The sequence below is a fragment of the Pseudopipra pipra genome, chromosome 9, assembly GCF_036250125.1.
Source record: "Pseudopipra pipra isolate bDixPip1 chromosome 9, bDixPip1.hap1, whole genome shotgun sequence".
NCBI lineage: Eukaryota > Metazoa > Chordata > Aves > Passeriformes > Pipridae > Pseudopipra > Pseudopipra pipra.
This window is the reverse complement of record NC_087557.1, coordinates 22,097,256-22,120,295: the sequence shown is the minus strand read 5'-3', so window position 1 is coordinate 22,120,295 and position 23,040 is coordinate 22,097,256. Positions and strand designations below refer to the sequence as shown.

The window sequence follows — 23,040 nt, the reverse complement described above, 5'->3', positions numbered from 1 at the left end:
GGTATGACAGGCATAAAAGCCTCAGACTATGTTGTTACAGGACCCAGAACAAGGCCTTACCTGAGTTTCTTCTTTGTTCGGAGATACGTTTGGAAGAGGAATTGGACTGCCAGCTGTAAGCTCACCTTTGCCATGCACGGATAATAAGGGTGCTTTACCTTAGTCTGAAAGAAACATCAGATTTACTCCAGAGCAGAAACATGCCTGCAGTACATATGCTGTCTCTAAACACATCAAGATGTTCTATTCAAGTTATTTACTTCATTTGGAAAAAATAAACCAAAGCATTTTTCTGTGCTAAATCAGTTTTCAGTGCTGACTATTTTAGTTAACAAATATGCTAAAACAGGAACAAACTTGCTGTAAGGCCCAATAGATCTCTGGATTTTATACATTTTATAAATGCTGTTTGCTTACTACTCCATTTAGAATAACTCAATTAAGAAATTGTATTTTTAATTAAAGTCTATCAACTATGAGTTGATTAACACCAACTTTTGGATCTTTCATATGGAGAGAAATTTTTGTCCTTTTAGAGCTCAGTTTGCATCATTATAAAAGGTATGTTTTATTAAATCAATTTTACTATGGCAAAATGATGTTTCTCTGACTACTAGAACAGGAGGCTGGAGTTGCTTTGAGATAGATGTTATCATCAGTGTGAAAAATTACTGGAAACAAAGAATTGCTCCAATGGAAAAGCCAAATCATGTCAACCCTTCTCTTCCAGTTTTCCTGGTAGTGACCCAAATATCTTCAGTGGCCCTTTTGACCATCATACTCCAAATACTCTAAGATTAAAATGTAGGTACTTACAGCATTCAGGGAAGCCAATGACAGAACAAAACTGAAGTAGTCACTACTGTATACATCTCTGTTCTTCATAAATTTCAAGTTTTCATCTCTCACCATCTATATAAGTAAAAGAAGGCAAAAAGAATTTAAAATGCTGTTAAAATACACTTCTCTAATTACAATTGTATCTGTTGTGTAAATGTGTGGTGTTTAGAAACCAGTGTCAAACTTGATTCTGTTTCCTTCTGAATTACTACTTCAGCAGAGGGAAAAATACATACAGGAGACTTCGAAGATTTGTATAAAACCAGTGATTGTCTTTCAAGGATATTACAAAACAACATATGAGGGACTTAATTATTTGGCCATTAAGGGAAGAGAAAAAGGAACAAGTTGTAGATAAGTTCTTATTTTTTGCTTTGTTTTAATAAAAAAGCCAAGAGAACATTCACTCAAACCTGAAAGGCTTGCTAAGCAAATTGAGATGCACAGAACAAGAAGCCCTGGTGTAATTACAAGCTGCAGCCACGATGGGGTATTTAAATGCCAAGACCTTTTTTCAAATGAGATTTTGCTGAAAGACTCTCCATACATTTGAGCCAAATTCTGTTCATTGTAATAGTATAACCCTGAATACAAGAATGTCAAAAGTGACTATTAATACCCTGACACAGCCCATGTGGAGGCCAGATAGAGCCTGCAGTTTATTCTCCCTGTGTGTGTGATGTAGGCTCTCTTGCACATGGGTAGATCAGCAAGATGGTGTGTTTAGAGGCTGGGCCAGAGCTGCAGGTTTGCAGACTAAGACCATCCCCAGATTCTACCACCCTCTCACTGCTCTACCAAAGCCATTGCACCTCTGTTTTCAGTCCTGACTTGCAAGGTTGCCTTCAACATCTGTGTTTTCCCTTTTGAGAACATATTCAGTATTACATAAGCCAACAGACAAGAACAGAATTGAAGCTGGTTTTGGTTTCTTTCATTTCTACATCCTTGTGAACTCAAGAACTTTAGGATGACTGTAATTTGCCATCATCTCCATTACTCCTCAAGTGTACTTCAAATGAAGCATCTTCTCTGTTCTTGTCTTTCCCCGCTTGCATCCTGACTGCTGCCATATCTCATGTTTGATTAAATTTGCCTGCAGCTTCTTCAAAGCAATGAATGATGGGTCAATTTTGCGAGAAGGGATAGCAAAACTTACAATAATAGCTTGTTAGTAACTTTATTTCAGAATCCAGAATTATCTTCTATCTTTCAAGAATTATTTTCTTTTTTTTCAAGAAGGGAATTCAAGGTGACCTTCAAAGTTACTGTGTTCCTCTCACTATGTGCTAAAATTTCACACGAGTCGGATTTTGTTGCCACTTTCAGGGTGCTCTACCTGATATATCCGCACAGGCATTTTCTCTACAAAAAGTCCCTTTTTTTCTCCTTTTCGAACCAGCTTAGTCAAGATGGAGAGACGGTCACTGTTGGGCCTGTGGGGTCGAGGTGATGACTGGGGTGAAATTTCTGGCGACGATGGAGCAGATCTGAAATACATACAAGCTCAAGGTGAATAATGAAATCCTACGACAAATCTACAGCTTAGGTTTAAAATCCCAGCGCAGCCAGAATGATCTTAAAGCAAATCTGATGACAGTCTAAATATTTCTTGAGGTTGTCAGTTGGCTTGAACTTCTTACTGCAATAGTGACAGTAGTATGGAAATCATAAATGTAATAAACGACTGTTCATTAAGCAGCTTGAAAACCAATTTCAAACAGAGGGGTCAGTATGTTCCTTTCTCGAACGGGAACTATTGATTTCTTAGTTATGGAGAAAGATGTAGGTATCAACGTAAGAGAAACCTTTATGGATACAAGACGAACTTACAAGGAGAGGTCCTCGGCTTCCTGACGCACGACACTCACTCGACTTTTCTTTGGTAGGACAGGAGAGTTCTGATCAGACACTCTCTGGTAAAACAGCATGTAGGCATTCCAGTAGCGCCTACGCACATCGGGGTAGGGGTTGGCTGGGGGGAGAAAGGGCATTTGATGAAGGCCCTCGAAGGCTTAGTACCTTTTCCATTCCTACATGGAAGTGAAACTGGGTGTGCAAGTAATATACACTGTGGCAGTATAAAGTCATTTGCCAGATCCAAACATCAGTCTGTTAGTGAATCACGAGAACCTGATTTCTAAAATATTTCTGCATAAAGCATATATATTTTAAAGGTATAACTATCTGAATTAAGAAACAAGTGGATATTGGAAATGTATTTGGAATAAATTCCTTAAGGCATTGAAAAGTTTAACAATATGATGCTATACCAATTCTATGAATTTTCACTAGCCTTAAATAAGGGCTGTTCAGTAGTTGGAGTTTTTTTAAGAACTATTCTAACAAGATGCCATTTTGCTTTTGAATATCCATTATTAAGTCTACAAAGTGCTGAACAACAGTGAATATGATTCAGTTCATATTAGGCCATATACAAACTTATGTCTTTCAGTAAAGGGAAGACTTTAAGGAAAAACTGTTTCAGAAGAATTTTTAGACCAAGTAACTCAAAGTAAATATAACGGACTGAGCTTTACTGCTACTGAGAATCAGTATGAAGTATGAAGCTACTGTAAATCAACCTGTACTTCTGCTTACATTGATCATAGACTTTAGGTCTATACTCTCCACCAAAACATTCATATTCCAAGGTTTCATCAGTCAAATCAAATTCTTCGACAACGGTGTCATTAAATTTGTACCACTTTCCTTTTCCACATCCTCTGTGATCAAAACAGAACAGAAACACAACAGAAACAAAGTTACTTCTTAGTAAAAAAAAAAATGAACCACCTTGAATACCCTAGAAATGCCAAGGCTGACCTCACATCTGTTTTGACAAGAAGTAGAAAGCTTAGTGCAATCTCAGTCAAAGTTACATTTAAAAAAAATTAATCTTGATTAACACTATGAGAAGCACATCACATGCAACTATGTGTCAAAGGAAGCCCTCAAACTGCAAACAAGGTACCTAAGAATTGCTGAGAATTTTGTATCATGATGTCTCATTTTGTTGTATTATTGTCTCAACACTCACAATGTTGAGTGTTAAGAAAGAGAAAAGGGCTTCCAATGCAGATCCAAATGGCTTCCTACACCCTCCCAAAAGAAGTAGTCTTCAAACAGCTCTCAAACGTCCCACATAAATCTTCTGCCCATTACCTCCTGTCCTTTATGAAGGAGTAGTAGTGCCCTGCGTGTGCCTGGCCACTGTGAACAATCACACCAACGAGCTCATAGTTTTCTGTTGGGGCAACTTTCTTCCTTGGGGAGCCTCCACCTCCTTGGTCTGTGTTTCTACCATTGTCCCCCACTTCCGAGGATGAGTCCTGGCGAGCCATCCCTGACACAGTGTAAGGTTCCATGTTCAGCATCCAGGGAAACTGTTTGAAGAGATTTTTCAGATTAACCAAGATGCTATACTGCATACATGTGTAATTTTATGAGAACTCTATTAATACTTCCCACATCGGGAACACCAAAGGAAAACATGGAACTTCAACTTCTTATGCTATTACACAGAAGTTAAATAATAAAAAGACTTCAAGGAGGTTTTTTTGGTCTTGCTTTCTGAAAGGAATTTTCCTGAGAATGTGGCAGATAAGAAAAGCTCTAAGGAAAAGTACTTGTTTTCTGTAGCATGATCATATTGTAAGTGTACCACATACTCAAAATCCCAGTACTGAAATATGGGGAAAAGAAGGAAAATGAATGGGAAGAGTGAGAGTCCACTACACAAAGCAGCTGCGGAGGTCACCATACAGAAAAGTTTTCTTACCCTGATTTGTTCGTCATATTTAATAGAACGACCACTCTCCCAGTCAAAGCCAAATCTCATCAGGTGAATCACCAACAGGCTTGGTAAGACCTTAATGCAGGTGCGCTTCACTGTAGTTCTCTTAAAAAGAAACAAGAATATCACCTCTATCTATACATCTCAGGCATTCTGCAGCATCCTTCTATAGATGCACAATGTACAATACAGCCACGGGAGGCAGTGTCAATACAATGACTATAATGCATCTACATATGTTAATTTATACAATATTTATATAGAATTTATAGAATATTTAATATTTAAAGAATATTTATATTTATAGACTATTTTACTATTCTGCCATCCCTCTAATGTTCAGTCTACAACACCAGTTACCACATAAATTCATAGACTGAACCTTTTGATTATGTCTTCAATGAAGCAAGAGTAAGCAGTATCTAAGAGTGGCTTGCATGATCATGTAATGCTTAAGAAAATACCAAACTACAGCTGAATCTTCTTTCACATATATTAAGAATCAATACCTTTTCTTTGCACTTTTCACAGTAGTAAGCATTGCTTCCTTCCAAAACTTCTCCTCTAACAAACTGATCCAGTGATATTTCCAGGCTTTGACATGAAGTCACACCAAGGTTGAGGGCCATGAAGGCTTCCTCGCGCTCATACCTAAATTCAAGAAGAAAAACAGTCAAGGCATTGACAGAGTAGAACCTACCCAACCTGCAGTAACAAGACATATGCTTAGGAAAGAATACTGAATTTGCTCCACAGCTATCAGAGCTGCGATGCTCACAAGGGCACATGTCCACCTTTTCTAGTGCTATTTTGACCTACATATTTTAGTAGCTATGGGAGCACATAACTTGGTAACTAGTGCACCAAATTTATCATTACCTGTGAGGACAGTCCTTGCAGATCTTCTGATCAGAGAAGATTCCTTGAAAAGTATTCTTAAATATTTGGTCTCTTCCTATTTTCTGTTGGAGATGTAAAGTTAGACATCAGTTGGATATACTGCAGGGTGGAAGACCAAGAAATCAACAGGAATTTTAAACTTCTGAATACTATGCAGATTATAAAATAAGCCAAATGGCTCTCTGCCTTCTTCTCTAAAGAACAAAGAAGAAAGAGAAAAAAGGTACCAAGGAGATGCATATAAACCAGGTAAGAAAGTGCTAAGGTTTTTACCTTGAGGTACTCATCCATTTGATCTATAAGACTGGTGAAGAACTCATAAGCATCCTGCTGCTCTCTAACATAAAGTTCCTTATTCCACATCTTGAAAATCTACCATGAAATATAAACACATAAAAAAAGGTGGTTGTTCCCTACATTTAAAAAGTGATTTTTTAAAAGAAATCTGTTATTTTTACATGTTTTGACTTTTTGAAGTAGGACTTACTTTATCTCTAGAAAGTCTGCAATGAGAAAAGCCTGAATAAATGATTACTTTTTAAGATGAAAAGCTATTTATTCTGAAAAAAAAAGATGGAATACCTTCCAAAAGTTCTCAGGTACATAATACTGTAGCTTGCTTTCCATCAAATGACCAAAAAGAGATTGAACTTGATAAAACACATTGTCATCAGGATTGTCTGTATCATCATCAATGGAAAGCAAGGCCTGGAAGAAAACAAATAACCTTATTAAAATATTTCTTGGTAAAATTATTACTGTAAGTTGACATGACACACAACACTACAACTTATAATTTATTGTGTACATATATTTATATGTACATAGTTGATTTTTATTTTAACAATTAATATACAAAGGGTGCTAAGATGAACTTGAAGTTCTAATGAGAGTAATTCTAAAAAGAGGACTTTACTGGATGTTGGACCAATTACCTCTGGGAGACCAGGCTGCATATACAGCTGCTGGAAGACAGCATTCATGTAACAAGTAGCACCACCATTCTTCAGTCCCACAAATCCTGAAATGGAGCGACTATCCACTGGTGGAAGATACTAGAATGATAAATGTATTTTTTGTCCCAGTAAGTTATAAAAATCATGGAACTCCAACAACATACAATAGCTTTTATAATCACTTTTATATCATAGAATCACAGAACAGCTTGAGTTGGAAGGGACCTTAAAGACCATCTGGTTCTAACCCCCTGCCACGGGCAGAGACGCCTTCCACTAGACCTGGTTGTTCCAAGCCCCATGCAACCTGGCCTTGGACACTTCCAGGGATGCAGCATCCACAGCTTCTCTGGACAACTTGTGCCAGTGCCTCACCACCCTCCCAGGGAAGAATTTCTTCCTAATATCTAACCTAAGCCTACTCTCCTTCAGTTTAAAACCCCTCCCTCTTGTATATGAGCTGTTAAGAACAATCAAATGGAAAACCTGGAATATAAATTCTGAAAGATTGCAAGAGTGCTATATTTAGTCATTTAAATATTTAACACATTGCACAAAACTGTGGAAAATGGTCTAAAATGTAATAATCAATAAACAAATTTTGTGATATTTAGGAAATACTTTTTTCTTATTCAGATAATAACAGACAAAGACACACTGGAGTATTTGCTTCTGAGGAAGATCAAATGGTCTGCATTTACTCTTATCTGCTTACTGTCATTTAAAATTGAAGACCATGGAAATTTTATGAATGGAGCAGTAAAGTAAATCATGCACAGTACTCCAAACCATGCTAATACAAATAAAAAAAGGCTTCTTGCTTACATCAAACTCCTTGGTAAGTGCAGGATCACACTGGTGGTGCATAGAAAGCAGCTCTTTTGTAATAAGCTGGAGGTTGGAGGGTGAGCTATCAGCCAGCATTACCAGCACCTCATAAGCAGCCAATCTGCTGTCTGCTGTACTGCACCTGGAAAGAAAACCACCTCTGAGATCTATTTGGTAGATGACTCAATTATTTCTAATTCCAGAAAGCCATATTACTCAGAACAAGCGACAATTAATGTTCAAAAGGAACACTTTAAATAATGAAACACTCCTGAGGGACCACAGAGTGCTATTTTTTTCTTTCTTGGGGAAGGCAAATGGGGAAGAATCGAATCAGAAGAGTGGCTATAGGAACACTCCTTTAAACAAGCATCCTTTACTGACACAGATACACTTGTTAACATTCAGTAACAAAGCAAAAAAGGTGCCTTAAGAGAAAGACACAGAATTGGTGGCATGTCTGAGGACAAACAGATACTATCATGTAACACTGATGGAGACATAATGACTTATTTGCAGGGAAAGAAGCTTTGAAAGAGCTAAACCACATAACTCCCTTGCTACAAGAGATGACCCTAAGACCCAAGCTGAGCTAGACCAGTACAAAACACTTCCATTGAGCTCTTTTCAGTGGATCACTGAACACAGCAGCCTTTTCTTCGAAAGGCCAAAGAAAAGGCTTTATTTAGTTAAAGCAAACAAAAGAGCATGCTTGAGATGAACTGCAATGGAGCAAAGCTGGAGCAAAACACTAAGCTATATCAAGTTCCATTCAGTTCAGGGGTTGCTAAATGCTCCACTGGAACCTTCTTTTGGGTGAGGCAGTGAGGATATGCCTGATCCAACTATAACACCAACTACTCAGTGTGACGTAAGCAAATCATCTGCAGCAGCTCAAAACTCCACAGGAGCTAATTTACCCACCCCTTCAGATACTGCATGGCCACAACAGAAGGAGCTGTGTTAGGAAGGAGAAATCCCACTCTTTTTTCCAGTTGATATATTCTGTTATCAGCTATCTCAGGTGAAAGGAGACTTGCTTGGTGTTAGTTTTTTTACAAATCAGTAGAGAGAAGGGAAAAAGAAAATAGTGGAACTTCTGAGATTCATATTTACAAGGGGCTTAGGATGTTAATTTCCTGTTTGTGCTCCAATTTAGCCAACTTCCCAAGTGATGATGACTAAAGGAATACTCTGTGGACTCATGAAATCAGCACTCAGTTGTGCTTGCAGTTGATCATTGAACTAACAAAGCACAGACTTTGAAATTACAGAAAAGAAAAGATTTTGGGTCACACAAAAACTTACAAAGGTGCTATTTGGATATTTATGTAGGAAATCTAGAGAATTGCTCCAACTTTGGTATAAAATCCTACTATCTGTATCCTCAGTGCGGCATTTGCATTCATGAGATCTAGGACAAAACCCAATATAAAAAAAAATAAATTTTTACTTTGGATGGAAGTCTTGCTGACTGATTGCAGCGCTGCCTGCTGGAGAATGGCTATTCAGAATAATTCTGGATGCTCGGAAGAGAAAATCATCCAACAATGGCTTAATCAAAGATGAACCTGTAACATAGCAATCCACATCTACTGTTAAAACACTTACCAACAAAAACATAACCAAATATTTTATCAAATGTCAAAAGTACTACCAAAATTACTCCTTATAGCTCTGTATCACTTGTGGTGATGTATTATAATGTCTTCACATGCACTGTCTACTGATCAAGTCATCTGTCAGTGCTATGCAGAATTCACATCAGTCTAGTAAATTTAGAGTAAATAGGAATACTTACCAACCATTTCCTTCTCTGCCCCACAAAGTGAAAGGAGAGTCTTGATGAGCCTCAGGTGTCCTGCTAAGAGGATGTTATCAGCTTCACTGGTCTCACACTCGGCTGTGCGGTTGGGTTCAAAATTGTCTAGCCAGGTGATCTCATCTTCTAACATGGCAGCTGGGCTTATCTTTAGCTGTTCCATTTCTGATGCTGCAAGAGAAGAAGAAAACCCAAAAACATTAGCAGTTCTGGAAATGCAGAACATAAATACAAAGAATTTCAAACAGTTTGGTACTGGTCTAGTTTCGCCCCCAGTGCGTACAAAGTAAACCTTCCACCAAGGAACTTGGTTCACTTTCCAAAAGGAGTGAGCTACTGCTGCAACCCGATGTCAAGAACAGATCACGCCAGGTCGCACCAAGTCCACAGAGTAGTAACCCCTCTGTGAAGGCAATTCTACATCCAGCCTACAGAAGGAAGGCAGGTTTGGAAGCCACAATCAGAATGACAGATGTCTGTACATACGTACATGTCAGGTCATCCAGTAACTGACACCTCAGGTCAAAATATTCTGTACACTGGGATAAAAGTCTGAAAAAGGTACAAATAGAAAAAAGGATTAATTTAAAATCATAAACTTTTCTCTAAGCAGTGGCCTTTAAGGCTTGTGTGCTCTGTCCATCTAACCCAAAATAGCTACTTCTGAATGTTATGAATAACATTTAATCTCGATTTCTTCCCTCAACTCATAACAATTTTAGTTAGTTATCAGACAACAATAAAACACCAACATGTTTTAACTTCTCAGTTACTTCTCTAGAAATTGCAGGGATGTCTACTTTCAACACTTGCAAAGTCCTAATCCCTTGGCCTCAGAGCTTCCACAGAGCTACTTGTGATAGTTTTGCTTCCTCAAAAAACACACATCTGACTTACCTCTGGTTGATTCCTCTCATGATGCTGGTTGGTGACCAAAGAGGCAGTTGGGCTCCAAGAACAACATTTAGGAGAAACTGGTTTGGCTTTTGCACATCTGGGTGAGCTGATGTGTCTGTCTGACTAAGGGTGTACAACTGGTCACAGGCAACACGACGAATCTGAAACAGTGTCATTGTCAAACAAAAAATTACACTTCTGTTTTGTTAGAAATCTAACAGAAAAAAATAGACATTGAAAACGTTGTGTAAACCACACTATCAGTTCTGCACCCACTAGCTAGGGTTTCTCCATTTATAGGGATTTGGCAATCCATGTTCGTCTCTGAGTAAAAAGCTCTCATGCTTTATTAAACACAAATTATAAATTCAGATAAGGGGGAAAGAGGCAATGACTTTCACGTGAAATAGATGACATATAATGAAATGATGTAAGCATGAAAATCTCTATATTTTAAAATAACCAGAATAATCTTAAACCAGAAAGAATGAATTTTAGGAGGGCTCTAACACTTGGAATAATTTTTCAAAAGCTCAGAAGAGTTCATTAAATCATACCCAAATCTTTTGAGATTAAAGTTACTTGAAACTTTCCCTAAGGTACTAGTTCTACAGAACTTGTCTCACCAAAAGGAGAGTATTTTCTTCAGACTATCCATACCATTAGTTCTGTGCACCTCATGAATGGAACAAGCTTAAAGAATGTAATACCTTGCATTTTCTATCATATCAATATGCCTAAAGAATGTAAAACAATGCATTTTTTATCAACACAGTACTAGATACTGCAGTTAGTAACAATTATACAAAGGTGATTCATTCAAACGTAACTGTGGGAATGTTTGTAATGAACATTTTTATGTTCAGACCATATGAAATTATGAGAGCACACACATTTCAGAAGTAACATGTAAAAAGTTTTCAGAGAAAGACTCTCACCTCAGCACTTGGTGATCCAAGAAGTATATCAATGATGAAATCAGCAACACAAGGCAAGTTGTAAAAAGATCCTAGAAGAGTACCAGGCTGTCTTATTAAAGGTAATATTTTAAAATAATCAGCTATAATCTTGCATTAAAATATCATAGGACCCAGAGGACATCCTCCCACCAACACTGAAAAGCAGTAATGGCTATTTGCATATTTCCCCATCTCCTTCCCTCACCACTGACTGCCACCACTATATAACAGCGTTTTCCTCCACCACCAGTGTTTACACTTCCTGTACACGAAGACTCAAGTACTAGACACTATCTATGCAAACAGCAGCACTTATAGAATTATATACTTCAAAGCCAGTGCAAATGTTTATATACCGGCAGGCAGTCAGCCTTCCGAAAACATTTCACTAAGGCACAGCACAACATGCCTTGTTTCAAAAAATCCCTGTACTTTTTAATGAAATGTTGCGTTTTTAACTTGAGCTGTCTCAGCTAACAAAGCTACAGATTTCTAATTATTTTTTTTTACTTGACTTTTACTTGCCCAAAAGCCTTCCCCCACCTGACCTACATTCCAAACAGCAAATAATTCAATTCTATTTCATACCTAGCTGCTGACTGCGTAGCTGAAGGCAGGTTACCAAGAGAGACAAGGCCTCTCCAGCAATCAGAGCATCTTTGGTGGACACAGACTGCTGCCTCACACAGATCCCAGCGTGCAGTGCAGTTGGCTCCCCTTCGCTTCCTGAACTGCAGTTACTTCCTGCATTAAGAAATGAACAAGTGCATTTTTTCAGATGTTTTCAGCTTTTGGTCAGTTCTCTGCAATCTAAAAACCTTCTCCAAATGCAACATGAATGTACAACATTTTGATCAGACTTGTATAATTCAGTGATACAATATCTTGAGTTGGAAGGGACCCAAGAGAATCATCAAATGACCATCCAGTGAATTCGGTTTCAAGCTTCCACTGTGTTCAATTAAGACTAAACCAAATGCTTCCTTTAGATTGGTTTAGAGACACAGTTAACCTACCTGAGCTGCTAAGTCTGTTTCGAATCCCAGCAGGAAACAGAGTGTTGCTCTCTTTTATTGGCTGACTGCTTCCCACGAGGTCGAGGCGTCCTGCAGCAGCAGCCCAAGAGAGGCGCATGAAGCAAGCCACTGTGGAAGTGAAATCATTCACCTCCATAGTCTGAAACAATGAGAAACAGCAGTTACTTCTGTGATATTCAACAGCCTTTGTTAACCACAGGGATAAGAGGAATGTATCTTCTGGATTATGTCAAGTTGACATTTGAATTTGTTTTCCTCTGTCTTCTCTACGCAGGCTCAAGGATACTTTTTATTCCCAAGGAGTGATTAGTATTGCTCCTTCCCATTTGGGAAGCACTGCCCAAGAACCTAACACAGCACACTCGTCATGTTAACTGTGAAGTTTCTTTCAACTGGACTCAATTTTTTACTGGGTTTTCAAGTAACATTTTCTTAAGGTATTGAACATAAAAATTTCCTTTTTACCCAGGGTACCATCAAGCCATTTTAATTTTTAGTGAGCTATTTAAAACAAAAAACTTATCCAATCCTTTTTAATTCAAAGCATCATGGACTAGGAATCACAAGTTCAAGCAGGAACTTTGTCCTTTCTATTCACGGAAAATTACCAGGGATAAGATCTTGGACTTAAGCGTCACTAAAAATAAACAACAAGTAAGATTTCTGTGTAGAACTATTTCTGGTAAGCACTTTTCAGATACTGCTTCCCTTTTACTGCCAAAATAATTTATGAGAATATGTTAAAATACAGATCAAGACCAAAAGAGAGACTGATGGTCAAGATTTTCAGAGATTTTTAAATGAAGCCTGGGCAAGAACCTGTAGAAAAGGCAGGAGTTACACAGTTGTCACTGGAGACAACACCGCTACATCACCACCAACATCAAACAGTTCCTTACTTGTATGGCAACTCTTGCTGCTGGTATGATTTCTTCTACCCTAATGGAGGATCTATCAGACACGGAGAGCTGTCTGTAGGATGACTTCTCGGGTGTTCCACAGATGGACATCTGCCTACTTGCTTGTCGGCTGACATTACGGAAGGGGCGTGAGGACAATGCTTCTACCCCATCCTTAATGAAATCCTCATCCAGTAAGGTAGGCATTGTCTGACCAACCAGCAAGAACCTACATTCAAAGAGCAAAAACCTCAAGCTTATTTTTGAATGCTCACAGCAAGTGAATGAAACAGAACTCAAAGTACCAATTAATCTTAAATATTACATGCTGCATGCTAAAAGCCAAGAAAGCAGCACTTTCTCTAATGAAAGGCAATTACATACCGTGCAAGTTGCAAGCAGATGGAATAGACTCCTTGTCTTGTTTCATAGTCTACCTCTGATGGGATGGAATCTCTCTGCATCACATTCACCACCAAACTTAAAAACAAATCAATAAGACAGACTCCATTTGCAAATGTTTTACATTAGGAGAGAGCTGCAATTAATTTATCTCTGTCCTTCCCTCCACCCATTCAGTCAGCTGAGCAGCAGTTCAAACTGACAAACTGGCATCTTTGGATGATCAACATCTTAATTTTCTCCTCCTGTATCTAGAGATGAAAGCTTTCTGCTCCTGCTGGAAAATGCTTCAGGATCTAGGGGGCAGAGGAGAGTCGTGGGTAGAATTACCAAGAGCAACGTACACTTGACAACTCTCACACAATAAGTAGTGTCAGGTCTTCCAAACCACTCACACTGTGCCTCATCTCTTATCTGAAGAGTATGAATTTTGGAGACTGTAATTCCAAATTTAATTTGGTTCCCACTGCATGTTCTCTGCTTTGACTGCTTAAAATGTCCACTGGTATCTACACAGGACAGTGTAATGGACATGCCTGCAAATTTGAACTGAAACACTTAAATGTCATTAAACTATCCAAATATCAACAACTATTGGTGAAGCTGCACTTCACAAGCTTATTTGTGCCTATCTTGATTTTGAGGTTTAACATGTATTCTGTGACATTACTATAATAGCTACAGCAGCTTTTCAGACACTGGATAATGAAAAAGAAACAACCTTGGGTCGATTTTTTTCTCTGAAAAAGAAGCTGATAGGTGTATTAGTGTGCTACAGTGTGGAAATCAGAAACCACACAGAATTGCTAACTAAGTGAAGCATTATAAATTGAGTGAAGGTTTTGAAATCTAACCTCAAACCTCCTGCTCTGAGGAAGTTTTCACAGAACGACTTGGCGCAGTTTCTTGCCATTTCATCATCTGCAGTTGGCATCAGCTTGGAGCTCAGAACCTACAATAAATGAATAAATAAGCACATGTACACCACCACCACTCCTAGTGTTCTCATGTGCTGAAGGTTAAAAGTATTACAGAAAAAAATCCAGCACAAATGAAGCAATTAACAATACACTTACATGAAGCTGCAGTCAGTAAGGAGAAATCATTAAAATATTCAGGACAACTATGGCCATTATAGATATTTATTCTATATCAAAGAGCATTTTGTTCTCATTACAGTTTATTGTTAGGGGAAAGGACAAAGTACATACTCTAGCACATGGAATATTCTTTTCTGGTTCACTTGGTGCTCCTTAAAAGCCTAAATTCTTCCTGTTTCTAGGTTTTCAATTGACAGTATCCCATAAACACCCTACAGATGGCTTACTTATTGATTCATGCCTTTTAAAACATAATTGTATTGCTATTATTCAGGTGGCTCTTTTGTAAAAGATGGCTCAGGTAATTCAAGAGGCCTTATGAACAAAACCTCCTGTTTTAAATCAGCACTAAACTTCATAGAGTGCAATGATGCTCAGAAGCATAGCCATAAAGGAAGTTTGTGGTCTCAGGAGGTTTGTGGGTCAGATCTCATGTGCATTTATAATCAATTTCACTTCATTTTACATAAAGAAAAAACCAAAAAAACCTCAAAACTCCCCAAACCCCCTAGCTCCTCCCAAAAATCCCAGACACTCCCCAGAAGTTATTTACTTTCTTTAAAAGACTCTTTGACATGTACAGTCAACAGTGCTGCACGTGGGCAAACAAAACACATCTTTTCCAGGTTCACAGGTCAGAAGCACAGTTTAAGAGTTCCAGCCATGAAATCTTATCACAACATTACATGATATAACCCTGAACATCTGCAATATTCAATTTTCATCTCTTTCATATGTTCTGCAAATTTCCTGTGCACATTTTTTCAGAAAGTAGTTCAGACTGGCTCCCATATTTTCAACAGATCACCAGCTGAGAGGGTAAAAAAGCACATTATCCTTCTCTTGACAGAAAGCCATCTTCCAATTGGCTTGACTGGACTTGAGGAACAAGTCCACTCATATAATCTACACATCTAATCCAATTTACTGCTTCTCATCCCTTGCCAGAAAAGCAAGTAATTTATTACTTGCTTTTATTATTTTCTCTGGCTCAGAAGCAGCAGATAACTGTGTCTTCATACTGCAATATAATCTGCCAGTTCAACCAGACACCCTTGATGTGATATGTTAAACCATTTGCTTTGAGTTGTAGAACTTGTCAACATATTTCAAAGACATAATCAAATATCTTTCATTCCAGCTGTACAGAAAAGGGGGAATTCTAACACAGGGGTGTGATGACAGTGTAGGAAGATGAAGAGCTAATATTAGACTGTGGAAACCTAAAGGAAAGCAACTACAAGGAAATTCCTACAGTAATCTTGGCACACCCTGGGAAGGGAAGAGAATAATTTTGTCTACTGTTTTGGAAGCAGCTGGCAATTGATCCTCCAACCTCAAGTTGCTCAAACCAGATTTGTAATAGGCCCTTATAAACAGTGGGACCTTTGAGTAGAACTAGAGACTGTCCAGCTCTTAGCATGCAGAGTATGGTGTCTTAACAGTGACAACAGCTAAACTCCTACCCTCTTTAAAATCCACGAACTAAACATTTGGAGAGAGGTTTTTACTGGGTCCAATCCACCTTTTTGGTTAAAGAATTTAGGAAAATGCTTAGGGGTAATAAAGTTGTATGTATTCCACTCACTCTACATACACAGCTAAAACAGGCCAGAGGCTTCTCAGTAAAAGCCCTGAGCATTTGGATAGTGATATTTCTTCCCAGTAAAAATACTCCTCCTTAGCTTCTCCTTAGAATATGGCAGACTTATACAGCACTGAAATTAGCATCATTTTTCTTACAAATTGAATCAAACAAAACCAGTAAAACCAATCAAACTTAAAAATTAACAGGAGTTGTTGTTTCAGGGACAAGTTATATATATATACATATACATATATACACACACACTAAAAATCAGATATTCAGAGTTCTGGAAATTCAAGCAGGAATTTTACAAAAACAGTAATGATTTTGTTATTTCTTTGCTCCTTTCCACTTACTCCAGAACGCTCCTTCCACCTTGCAAATCACAGAAAGAGGGGCCTGGTTTCTTAGCAAAGTCTCTAAAGGGGAACTTTTTAGCCCTTTCATTCTGTGTAGAATTTATCACATACATAAAAGCAGACTATGGCATTTTGCATTTTGTATAATGATCCCATCACAGTGGACTCCTGCCCAAGAAACTTAGAAATACTTAAATTTCAGTGCTCAGATTCACAAGTAGAAAGAAGCAAATTTGTTTTCTTACCTCCAAATTATAGAGCACTCTGAAGGTGGACATGCCTGGAGCAAAAGATCTGAAAAGACTTTCTAGTATTGAACTAGCACTGGGCTGATGTTGGTGTTTTGAAGACAAGGATGGTGATTTTGAGGACTGAGAACTGGATTCTGACAGCAGTGTTTTCTAGGGGGAAAAAGCCACAGAAGAAATATTTTGAGACTCCTGTGTTCTGCTGTAATTGGCAATACATTTCCTATAATCCCTGTAATAACCCTCTCACCTCTGGCTGCTTGGAAATAAGTCAATAATCCTTAACATGAGCATTATTTTGCAGTAGAGTTTCAAACCCTTTGTGTATTATAATCTGACAGGGAATTTAAGATACCTGGCAGTAAAATCCATTTTGTGAAGCTCACCAAGATTAGTTATTGTTTAATCCATACCTTCCTTCCCAGGGAATCAAGCTGATCAAGAGCCTCCTGAATAGCTGGGTCAGTGGGAATCAAGAGCAGAAGCTTCCTCACTCGCAGTGTTATCCTGAAAAGTTATCAGAAGTTACTTGCACAAAACAGGAGCTCAGCCACGCTGTGGCCTGGTGGATGCCTGCACACTGCAAAGTAAGAAGCTCTTCAAACTGTGCAGTGTGAGCAATTCTTCAATATTTAGTAACCATTTAATTTGCTTACCTTGGCTCCTCTAGATTGGCAAGCTGGTAAAGCATATCAAACACATTACACACGAGAGCCATGACTACTCCGGGGAGGGATTTCTCCTGAGAATTAAGCAGAAATACAAAGGTCTTTTTCTCCCCTTTCTCTTACAAGTAAATTTAAGAGAGCTCTTCACTGAAGCAAATGATCCATATGCCAATCTGCCCCACAGAAATCCCAGCTACTGTCTAGGCTGAGAAAACATTTGAATTTTTATATTACCTTATTTCTCTTTTATCAATCAAGTTTTGAAATCAACTGTTAGTTAGGGTTGACAAACAAAATAAAAGCAGACCAGGAGTGGTCTCAACATGCTGGTTGATGCTTCTGAGTTTATTTTCATACTGTGGCTTTATGAATACTGAAAATCTGGAAATCTCTACCCTTGACAAATACACAATCTCAAAATTAAATTGGATGGGTTTTGTTTATTTAAAAGACCCTGCAGAAATGAATAAACACCAAACAAGCTACAATAGGTGACAGATTATAAAGTTTGCATGCATAAGGGCAATTGTGTATTTAGATGATTTGTTTCAATTGCAGTTTGAAAGTAAAACCAGATTACTAAAGACTGGATACTCAGCTGATGTGAACGGTTTCTGTCTCATCTTACTGGAACTCCTACAGTCTCCCCCAGCTATTTCCCCTTCAGGCACAATCTGAGGGAAGGCTTTAGGCTGTACCTGTTCCATTGCATATGATGAACTAAAGACACTACTGCTGTTGCTGGAACTGGTTGAGGAATCTGCAGAGCTCCCTGATGGAGTCCCACTTCCTGATGTTTTTACTGTAAGGATTTGTTCATCAGAGAAGCCCAGCTGGTGGAGTAGTTTCTGATCTTTGTTTACTGTTAACTGCAAGAAAATATTTACCATTTAGTTCTGGAAAAGACTCAATTTCATAAAGAATGGGAATTCTTTGTAGTTAACATACCAGGCTGTCATTGGCAAATATCTGTATATTATCCACAGGTGAATTCAGCATCTTTGCTATCTTCCACCTGACGCTCCCTACAGTTTCATTGCTATGAGCCTGTAAAATTAAACAACACTGGATTAGTAAGTCTGTTCAAGCAGCAAATGCCAAGAGAATAAAACACAAATCTTCCATTTAAGTCTTCCTGGTCCTCTGCATAGGGTGGTAAAGGTATTGTCTATAAGAGAACGACAGGGTAGGACAGCAGAGATGTGCTCCAACACCCACACTAAGCCAACAACTTATTTTTCCCATTCCAGAATGATGATCAAAATACATTTAGTCTACAGACACTTCCATATACAGACTTTTAACATTTTCAAGTAGAGTTTTCAAGTCTGGAGTCCTTGTGACCATCCTTCTCTGTTCAGTCCAGGCATAAAAACCCCCACGAGCAGCTACATGATCAACAGCCTACAAGAGTAGCTACATGATCAACACACATACCCTGTGCACACCCACCTCTATGGTAAAGGTATCTTTGGTAGACTCGTATGTAACATTAAGTGTTAAAAGATGTCCATGGAAAGAGGCACCATGAGGTAGAATAGTTCGGGGAACTGAGTAAAGGTCCTACAGGAAGAGAAGGATCACAGTAAATGCCACCCTTGAAAACAAAGATATTTCTGTGATAGTAGGTACCTAGGGCTGAATATGTTTAAATAACTTTTATTGTTTTTAATAATATTGAAAGTTGTGTTCTTAGCCCTGCCTAGTAAGAAATTACACATCTTACCTCTATTGTTATCACGTAACGCTCTGCCAACAGCAGCAGTCTCTCAATTATTACAAGTTTAGTTGACCTAAAGAGAAACAGTGAAAACAAGAGTAACTTGTTTCAGAGATTAATTTTCAATGCCCACGGGTAACTACCATGAATTGGCTGTTTTAAAACATAACTCCTTAAACATGGAGTTAATTCAGTAGAAATTATGTAAGAAAACAGGCCAAGAAACTTATATTATACTGCTTGAGATGTTTCCAGCTTCATGTTTCTAAAGGACCCACCCTATGCTCATATATTTAAAATACACACATATTTAGGTATGCCTAAAGTTTAACTAGAGGTTGAAAAACCATCCTTTTTCTCTTCTCATTTAAAAAGAACCCAAACCAAACCAACTGCCCCAGAAATATTACGTGTCTAATAGGCTGGCAACAGCCTGTGGGTTTTTTTTGGTTGGTTGGTTTTGGGGGACTGGAGGCAGGGTGCTGGTTGTTTTTTTCTTTTTTTCTTTTTCTTTTTTTTGTCTGACTGGTTTTGGTTTAATTTGTTTCTTGGGCTTTTTAAACACAGGTTTTTAAACCTGAAACTCAAATTGCATTGTAATTGGAATGTTCAACTGAAAAACCACCAGAATATACAACTACCAACTATTAAGAACTTTATTAGCACTCAAAAATTATGTGGGTAGCAGATGAGAGCAAATGTCTCCTGTCATATTTATTCTTGGAGAGGTAGGCCTACCTGTAAGGAGACTGAACTGAGGTTGCCACCGTAGGCATAGCAGTTGCTGTAAGCATTTTTGTAGCTCTTGTCACAGCATGTGTTAATGTTGGACCACCAAGTGCAGAGCTGGCTGCCTACAACACAAAGTACAAGTGCTGCTTTACTTGGACAATCAGTATGTCCTGGAAAACTAAGAGGACAAAAAAATATTTGTGGAAAGAAATTTTTTCTTTAAATGGAATTATCATGGACAACTATTCTTATTCTAAGATAAAAAACCAAAAAGATATAGGTACAGGAACAATTAAAATTTGTCCTTTACCTCTAATCGTGTGTAGCAATCAGCAATGAATTTCTTGTGCAGTGATACTGAATCCTAAAGATAAAATGTACAAATTAGTTAGATCTTAAAGTAAAATCATAAACTGACAGAACCCTAAAAATTACACATTTGAACATGCAGAATATCAAGGCTCTATGAATGTCGAAGCACTTTCATGTACACATATATGCCTACCTTTTTCAGTCTAGGAGTTAGATTAATATAGCTGTAATTTATTATCAATTGAATAGCTTCATTGGCAATTTCTTCATCAGGTGACTCCATTGCAATCTTCCAAATGAAATCCATTCCTATTAATTCCAGTTTTTCTACACTCTACACAAAAAAGAACAACAGTAAAGCATGACTGGATTTCTTACACAATAGTGAGCTGCATCACAGGGACAAAACAGTCTTCCATCTGCTGGAAAAGCATCTTTTGACTGAAACAATTCTTTTCCAACATGCTGCCAAACTTTGGCACAGTGCAAAGTGAAATCAACAGCTGCACATTTGTATACTTATACAATCTCAGTCAAACAACTGAAAAATTAAAAAGTTTAAAGGTATGGAGAAATTCAATCTAGAATGGAATTTGTTTCAAAAAAGTCAACACAGTAACTAACCACACAATAAACCATCACAAAATCTGCTATGATACTTGGCAAAAAATTCTGCACTTGAAGTAAGTTCTCTGTGATAAAGATCTAAAATGCCTACGGAAAACTACTTAACATATAACCATTAATTTAACAAAGACATTGAAGGATCAGAGTTAAAAATCATAGTAGCTTAGAATTTGAATATGGTAAGCCTAACTCTTATGCAAAGAAGAAAAATAAAAAATAATTTCAAAAAAGAGTATTTCCATCCTAGGGAGAAGCAAAAAACACACACACTAGGATTGAGGATTATTATAAAAAAGTAGTTAACTCATTCCTCCTGCAAAGTTTTAAAAGCTACAAACCAGCTTCCAGCTACTAATTGCTGAATTTTAACTCTTGAAATTAACTGTCAAGTTTCAGTTTCAGAATTTAACAATGTAAATGCTAAGACAATCTACATATTAATATAAACATGACCATGTCAAACAGCTGCTCAATAATCCTTGTCTCACCATCTCCCATCCACAAGAGGCCACAGGTTGTACACAAGAACAAACTCGCCAGAACACTCACCAGCTGAGTTCCTTGCCTCTTCAGTCGATGGTCACAAAGGTTCACATTTTCAAAGAAAGTCTTAAATAAACTAAAACCTGAAAGTGAAAAAGAGGTGCAGCTTTTTATTCAGGTCAGGCTTAGCTTCTATGCTTTTTTTAAAAAATTAAAATAAATACCGGAGATGAACTTTTCCCTCTACAAGTACTAAACCTGAAAATTACAGAAAAAGACCCCTCTATTATATTGATTTATAGAACTAGTTAGGTGTTTAAATTGAAGGCTCAGGAAGCAAATTTCTGGTATATATCTCAAAACTAATCTGTAGGTCCCTTCCAACTCAGAATATTTTGTGATTCTGTTGACGAAAGCCATTTTCTTACCATTCATAGTAATTTCGTATGATTCCAGTTTAAGAATCTTCTCTTTGAAGAGCTGTTGCTGTACATCACTCTCCAGATCATGCTGTCCTTTCGTAAACCACTCAAAGCACATCTGTGAATGAAAGGCAGATGTATTTTTACCCTACTGTCATGTCAAATATTTTAGTTTTTATATAGCAAACGATGTCAGATATCACAGTAACTCACCATCTTACAGAAGTTTTATCTACAGCAAGACGTTAAAAATATCATCTCCTGGTACCTCACACATTACAGAGGCTGTCTTGCAGCATTAGGGTACTTCATAGTCATGTTTCACCCAAATAATGCTGAATGTCTCTTACGACTGCACAAACCTGCACGTAAGCCTTTTCAAACCAACATCTGTACACCTGCAACTAGTATTCTGGCCAACGTCCCTCCTCCAGTCAAATTTCATGATAAAAGAGTATCCTAGTTGTAAGTGAACACCTAACAGTGGCTGCACTTGCCCACACAAAGCATAAAATGCACTGCTAGTTTGTGTTTGCCACTCATGTTTCACATGTCTCGACAAACACATTTGCTATTTATTCATTAAGATTCCTTCTGCAACCACAGAAACAAACTTTTCAAGTTTTTCTTACCTCTCGATCCAACTCACAAACATCCTGGCCAGTTACAAGGCATTCCCAGATCTCCCTGGCACGATTCCAGCCCAAATAAAGGGTGGCTTCTTGCAGAAAAAATGCCAAAAATTTTAGATGTGCCTCCAAATACTGAGAAAGAGGAAACAAAAACTGAAGCTGAAGACTTTTCTTTCTGAAACAAGAACTTAAAGCATTCATTTTTTCTTTTTTTTTTTTTTTTCAAATATAGTTGTCAAACAACAGTTCACTTTGCAAGGCTGGAAAATAGAAATTGTTTCTGCAGTGGTATTCTATTCCATATTATACAATATTCTATTTTATACTATTTTTAACATTACTACTTCTGATTACCTTCCTATAAAGCAACATTGAAGTCTCGTTGGATTTGCTATTACTTTCCTGATACTGATATTATTTAACACTCATTAAATGTATGTATGGCTTCCATGTCCTAACTACCAAATATGTTTCAGGTAGCAAGAACTTCACACCAAATTCAAAGATATCGCCTCTACTGGAGTAGTTGAAGTGATGCTGATGGAGAAGCTGAAGCTGCATAAGCTTGCAGACAGGACGTCCTGGGCAAGGGGAGATCCAGGTGTCAACCACTTAAAAGACTTTGCTAAGGAACTTTTAGACTGTGATGTTTGGACACCCTTACTCCATAATATAATAACAAGCCTTAACAGATGAGTATCAGAAGTATAAATAAAAACGAGTGTAGTTATTCATCAGCAAATTCCAAAAATGAAACGACCCCAATCTTATGCTACTTGGTCAGTGATACACTACATCATGCTGCCAAAACCT

The 23,040-nt window shown here is 37.8% G+C and overlaps 1 protein-coding gene across 4 annotated transcripts in view; it reads right to left on the bottom strand.

Moving 5' to 3' along the window:
• Positions 1-23,040, bottom strand: part of USP24 (ubiquitin specific peptidase 24) — a 62,858-nt gene that overhangs the window by 12,216 nt on the left and 27,602 nt on the right. For all 4 annotated transcript variants that reach the window (XR_010432809.1, XR_010432810.1, XM_064665144.1 and 1 more), the window contains 36 exons: positions 22,228-22,359; positions 21,602-21,713; positions 21,240-21,316; positions 20,257-20,397; positions 20,062-20,115; positions 19,758-19,873; positions 19,026-19,092; positions 18,752-18,862; positions 18,248-18,346; positions 17,998-18,168; positions 17,288-17,373; positions 17,045-17,138; positions 16,629-16,784; positions 14,191-14,288; positions 13,319-13,414; positions 12,935-13,163; positions 12,015-12,174; positions 11,587-11,742; positions 10,978-11,048; positions 10,040-10,200; positions 9,633-9,694; positions 9,122-9,313; positions 8,774-8,891; positions 7,318-7,462; positions 6,472-6,591; positions 6,119-6,244; positions 5,810-5,908; positions 5,516-5,598; positions 5,146-5,287; positions 4,622-4,741; positions 4,006-4,226; positions 3,442-3,566; positions 2,674-2,815; positions 2,180-2,330; positions 817-912; positions 61-164 (listed from right to left, as the gene is read on the bottom strand). Coding sequence is in view for 2 of the 4 variants with exons in the window: in XM_064665144.1 (XP_064521214.1) it covers positions 61-164; positions 817-912; positions 2,180-2,330; positions 2,674-2,815; positions 3,442-3,566; positions 4,006-4,226; positions 4,622-4,741; positions 5,146-5,287; positions 5,516-5,598; positions 5,810-5,908; positions 6,119-6,244; positions 6,472-6,591; positions 7,318-7,462; positions 8,774-8,891; positions 9,122-9,313; positions 9,633-9,694; positions 10,040-10,200; positions 10,978-11,048; positions 11,587-11,742; positions 12,015-12,174; positions 12,935-13,163; positions 13,319-13,414; positions 14,191-14,288; positions 16,629-16,784; positions 17,045-17,138; positions 17,288-17,373; positions 17,998-18,168; positions 18,248-18,346; positions 18,752-18,862; positions 19,026-19,092; positions 19,758-19,873; positions 20,062-20,115; positions 20,257-20,397; positions 21,240-21,316; positions 21,602-21,713; positions 22,228-22,359 (4,433 nt within the window). In the remaining 2 variants the exon portion in view is untranslated. The remainder of the gene's footprint in view (positions 1-60; positions 165-816; positions 913-2,179; positions 2,331-2,673; positions 2,816-3,441; positions 3,567-4,005; positions 4,227-4,621; positions 4,742-5,145; positions 5,288-5,515; positions 5,599-5,809; positions 5,909-6,118; positions 6,245-6,471; positions 6,592-7,317; positions 7,463-8,773; positions 8,892-9,121; positions 9,314-9,632; positions 9,695-10,039; positions 10,201-10,977; positions 11,049-11,586; positions 11,743-12,014; positions 12,175-12,934; positions 13,164-13,318; positions 13,415-14,190; positions 14,289-16,628; positions 16,785-17,044; positions 17,139-17,287; positions 17,374-17,997; positions 18,169-18,247; positions 18,347-18,751; positions 18,863-19,025; positions 19,093-19,757; positions 19,874-20,061; positions 20,116-20,256; positions 20,398-21,239; positions 21,317-21,601; positions 21,714-22,227; positions 22,360-23,040) is intronic.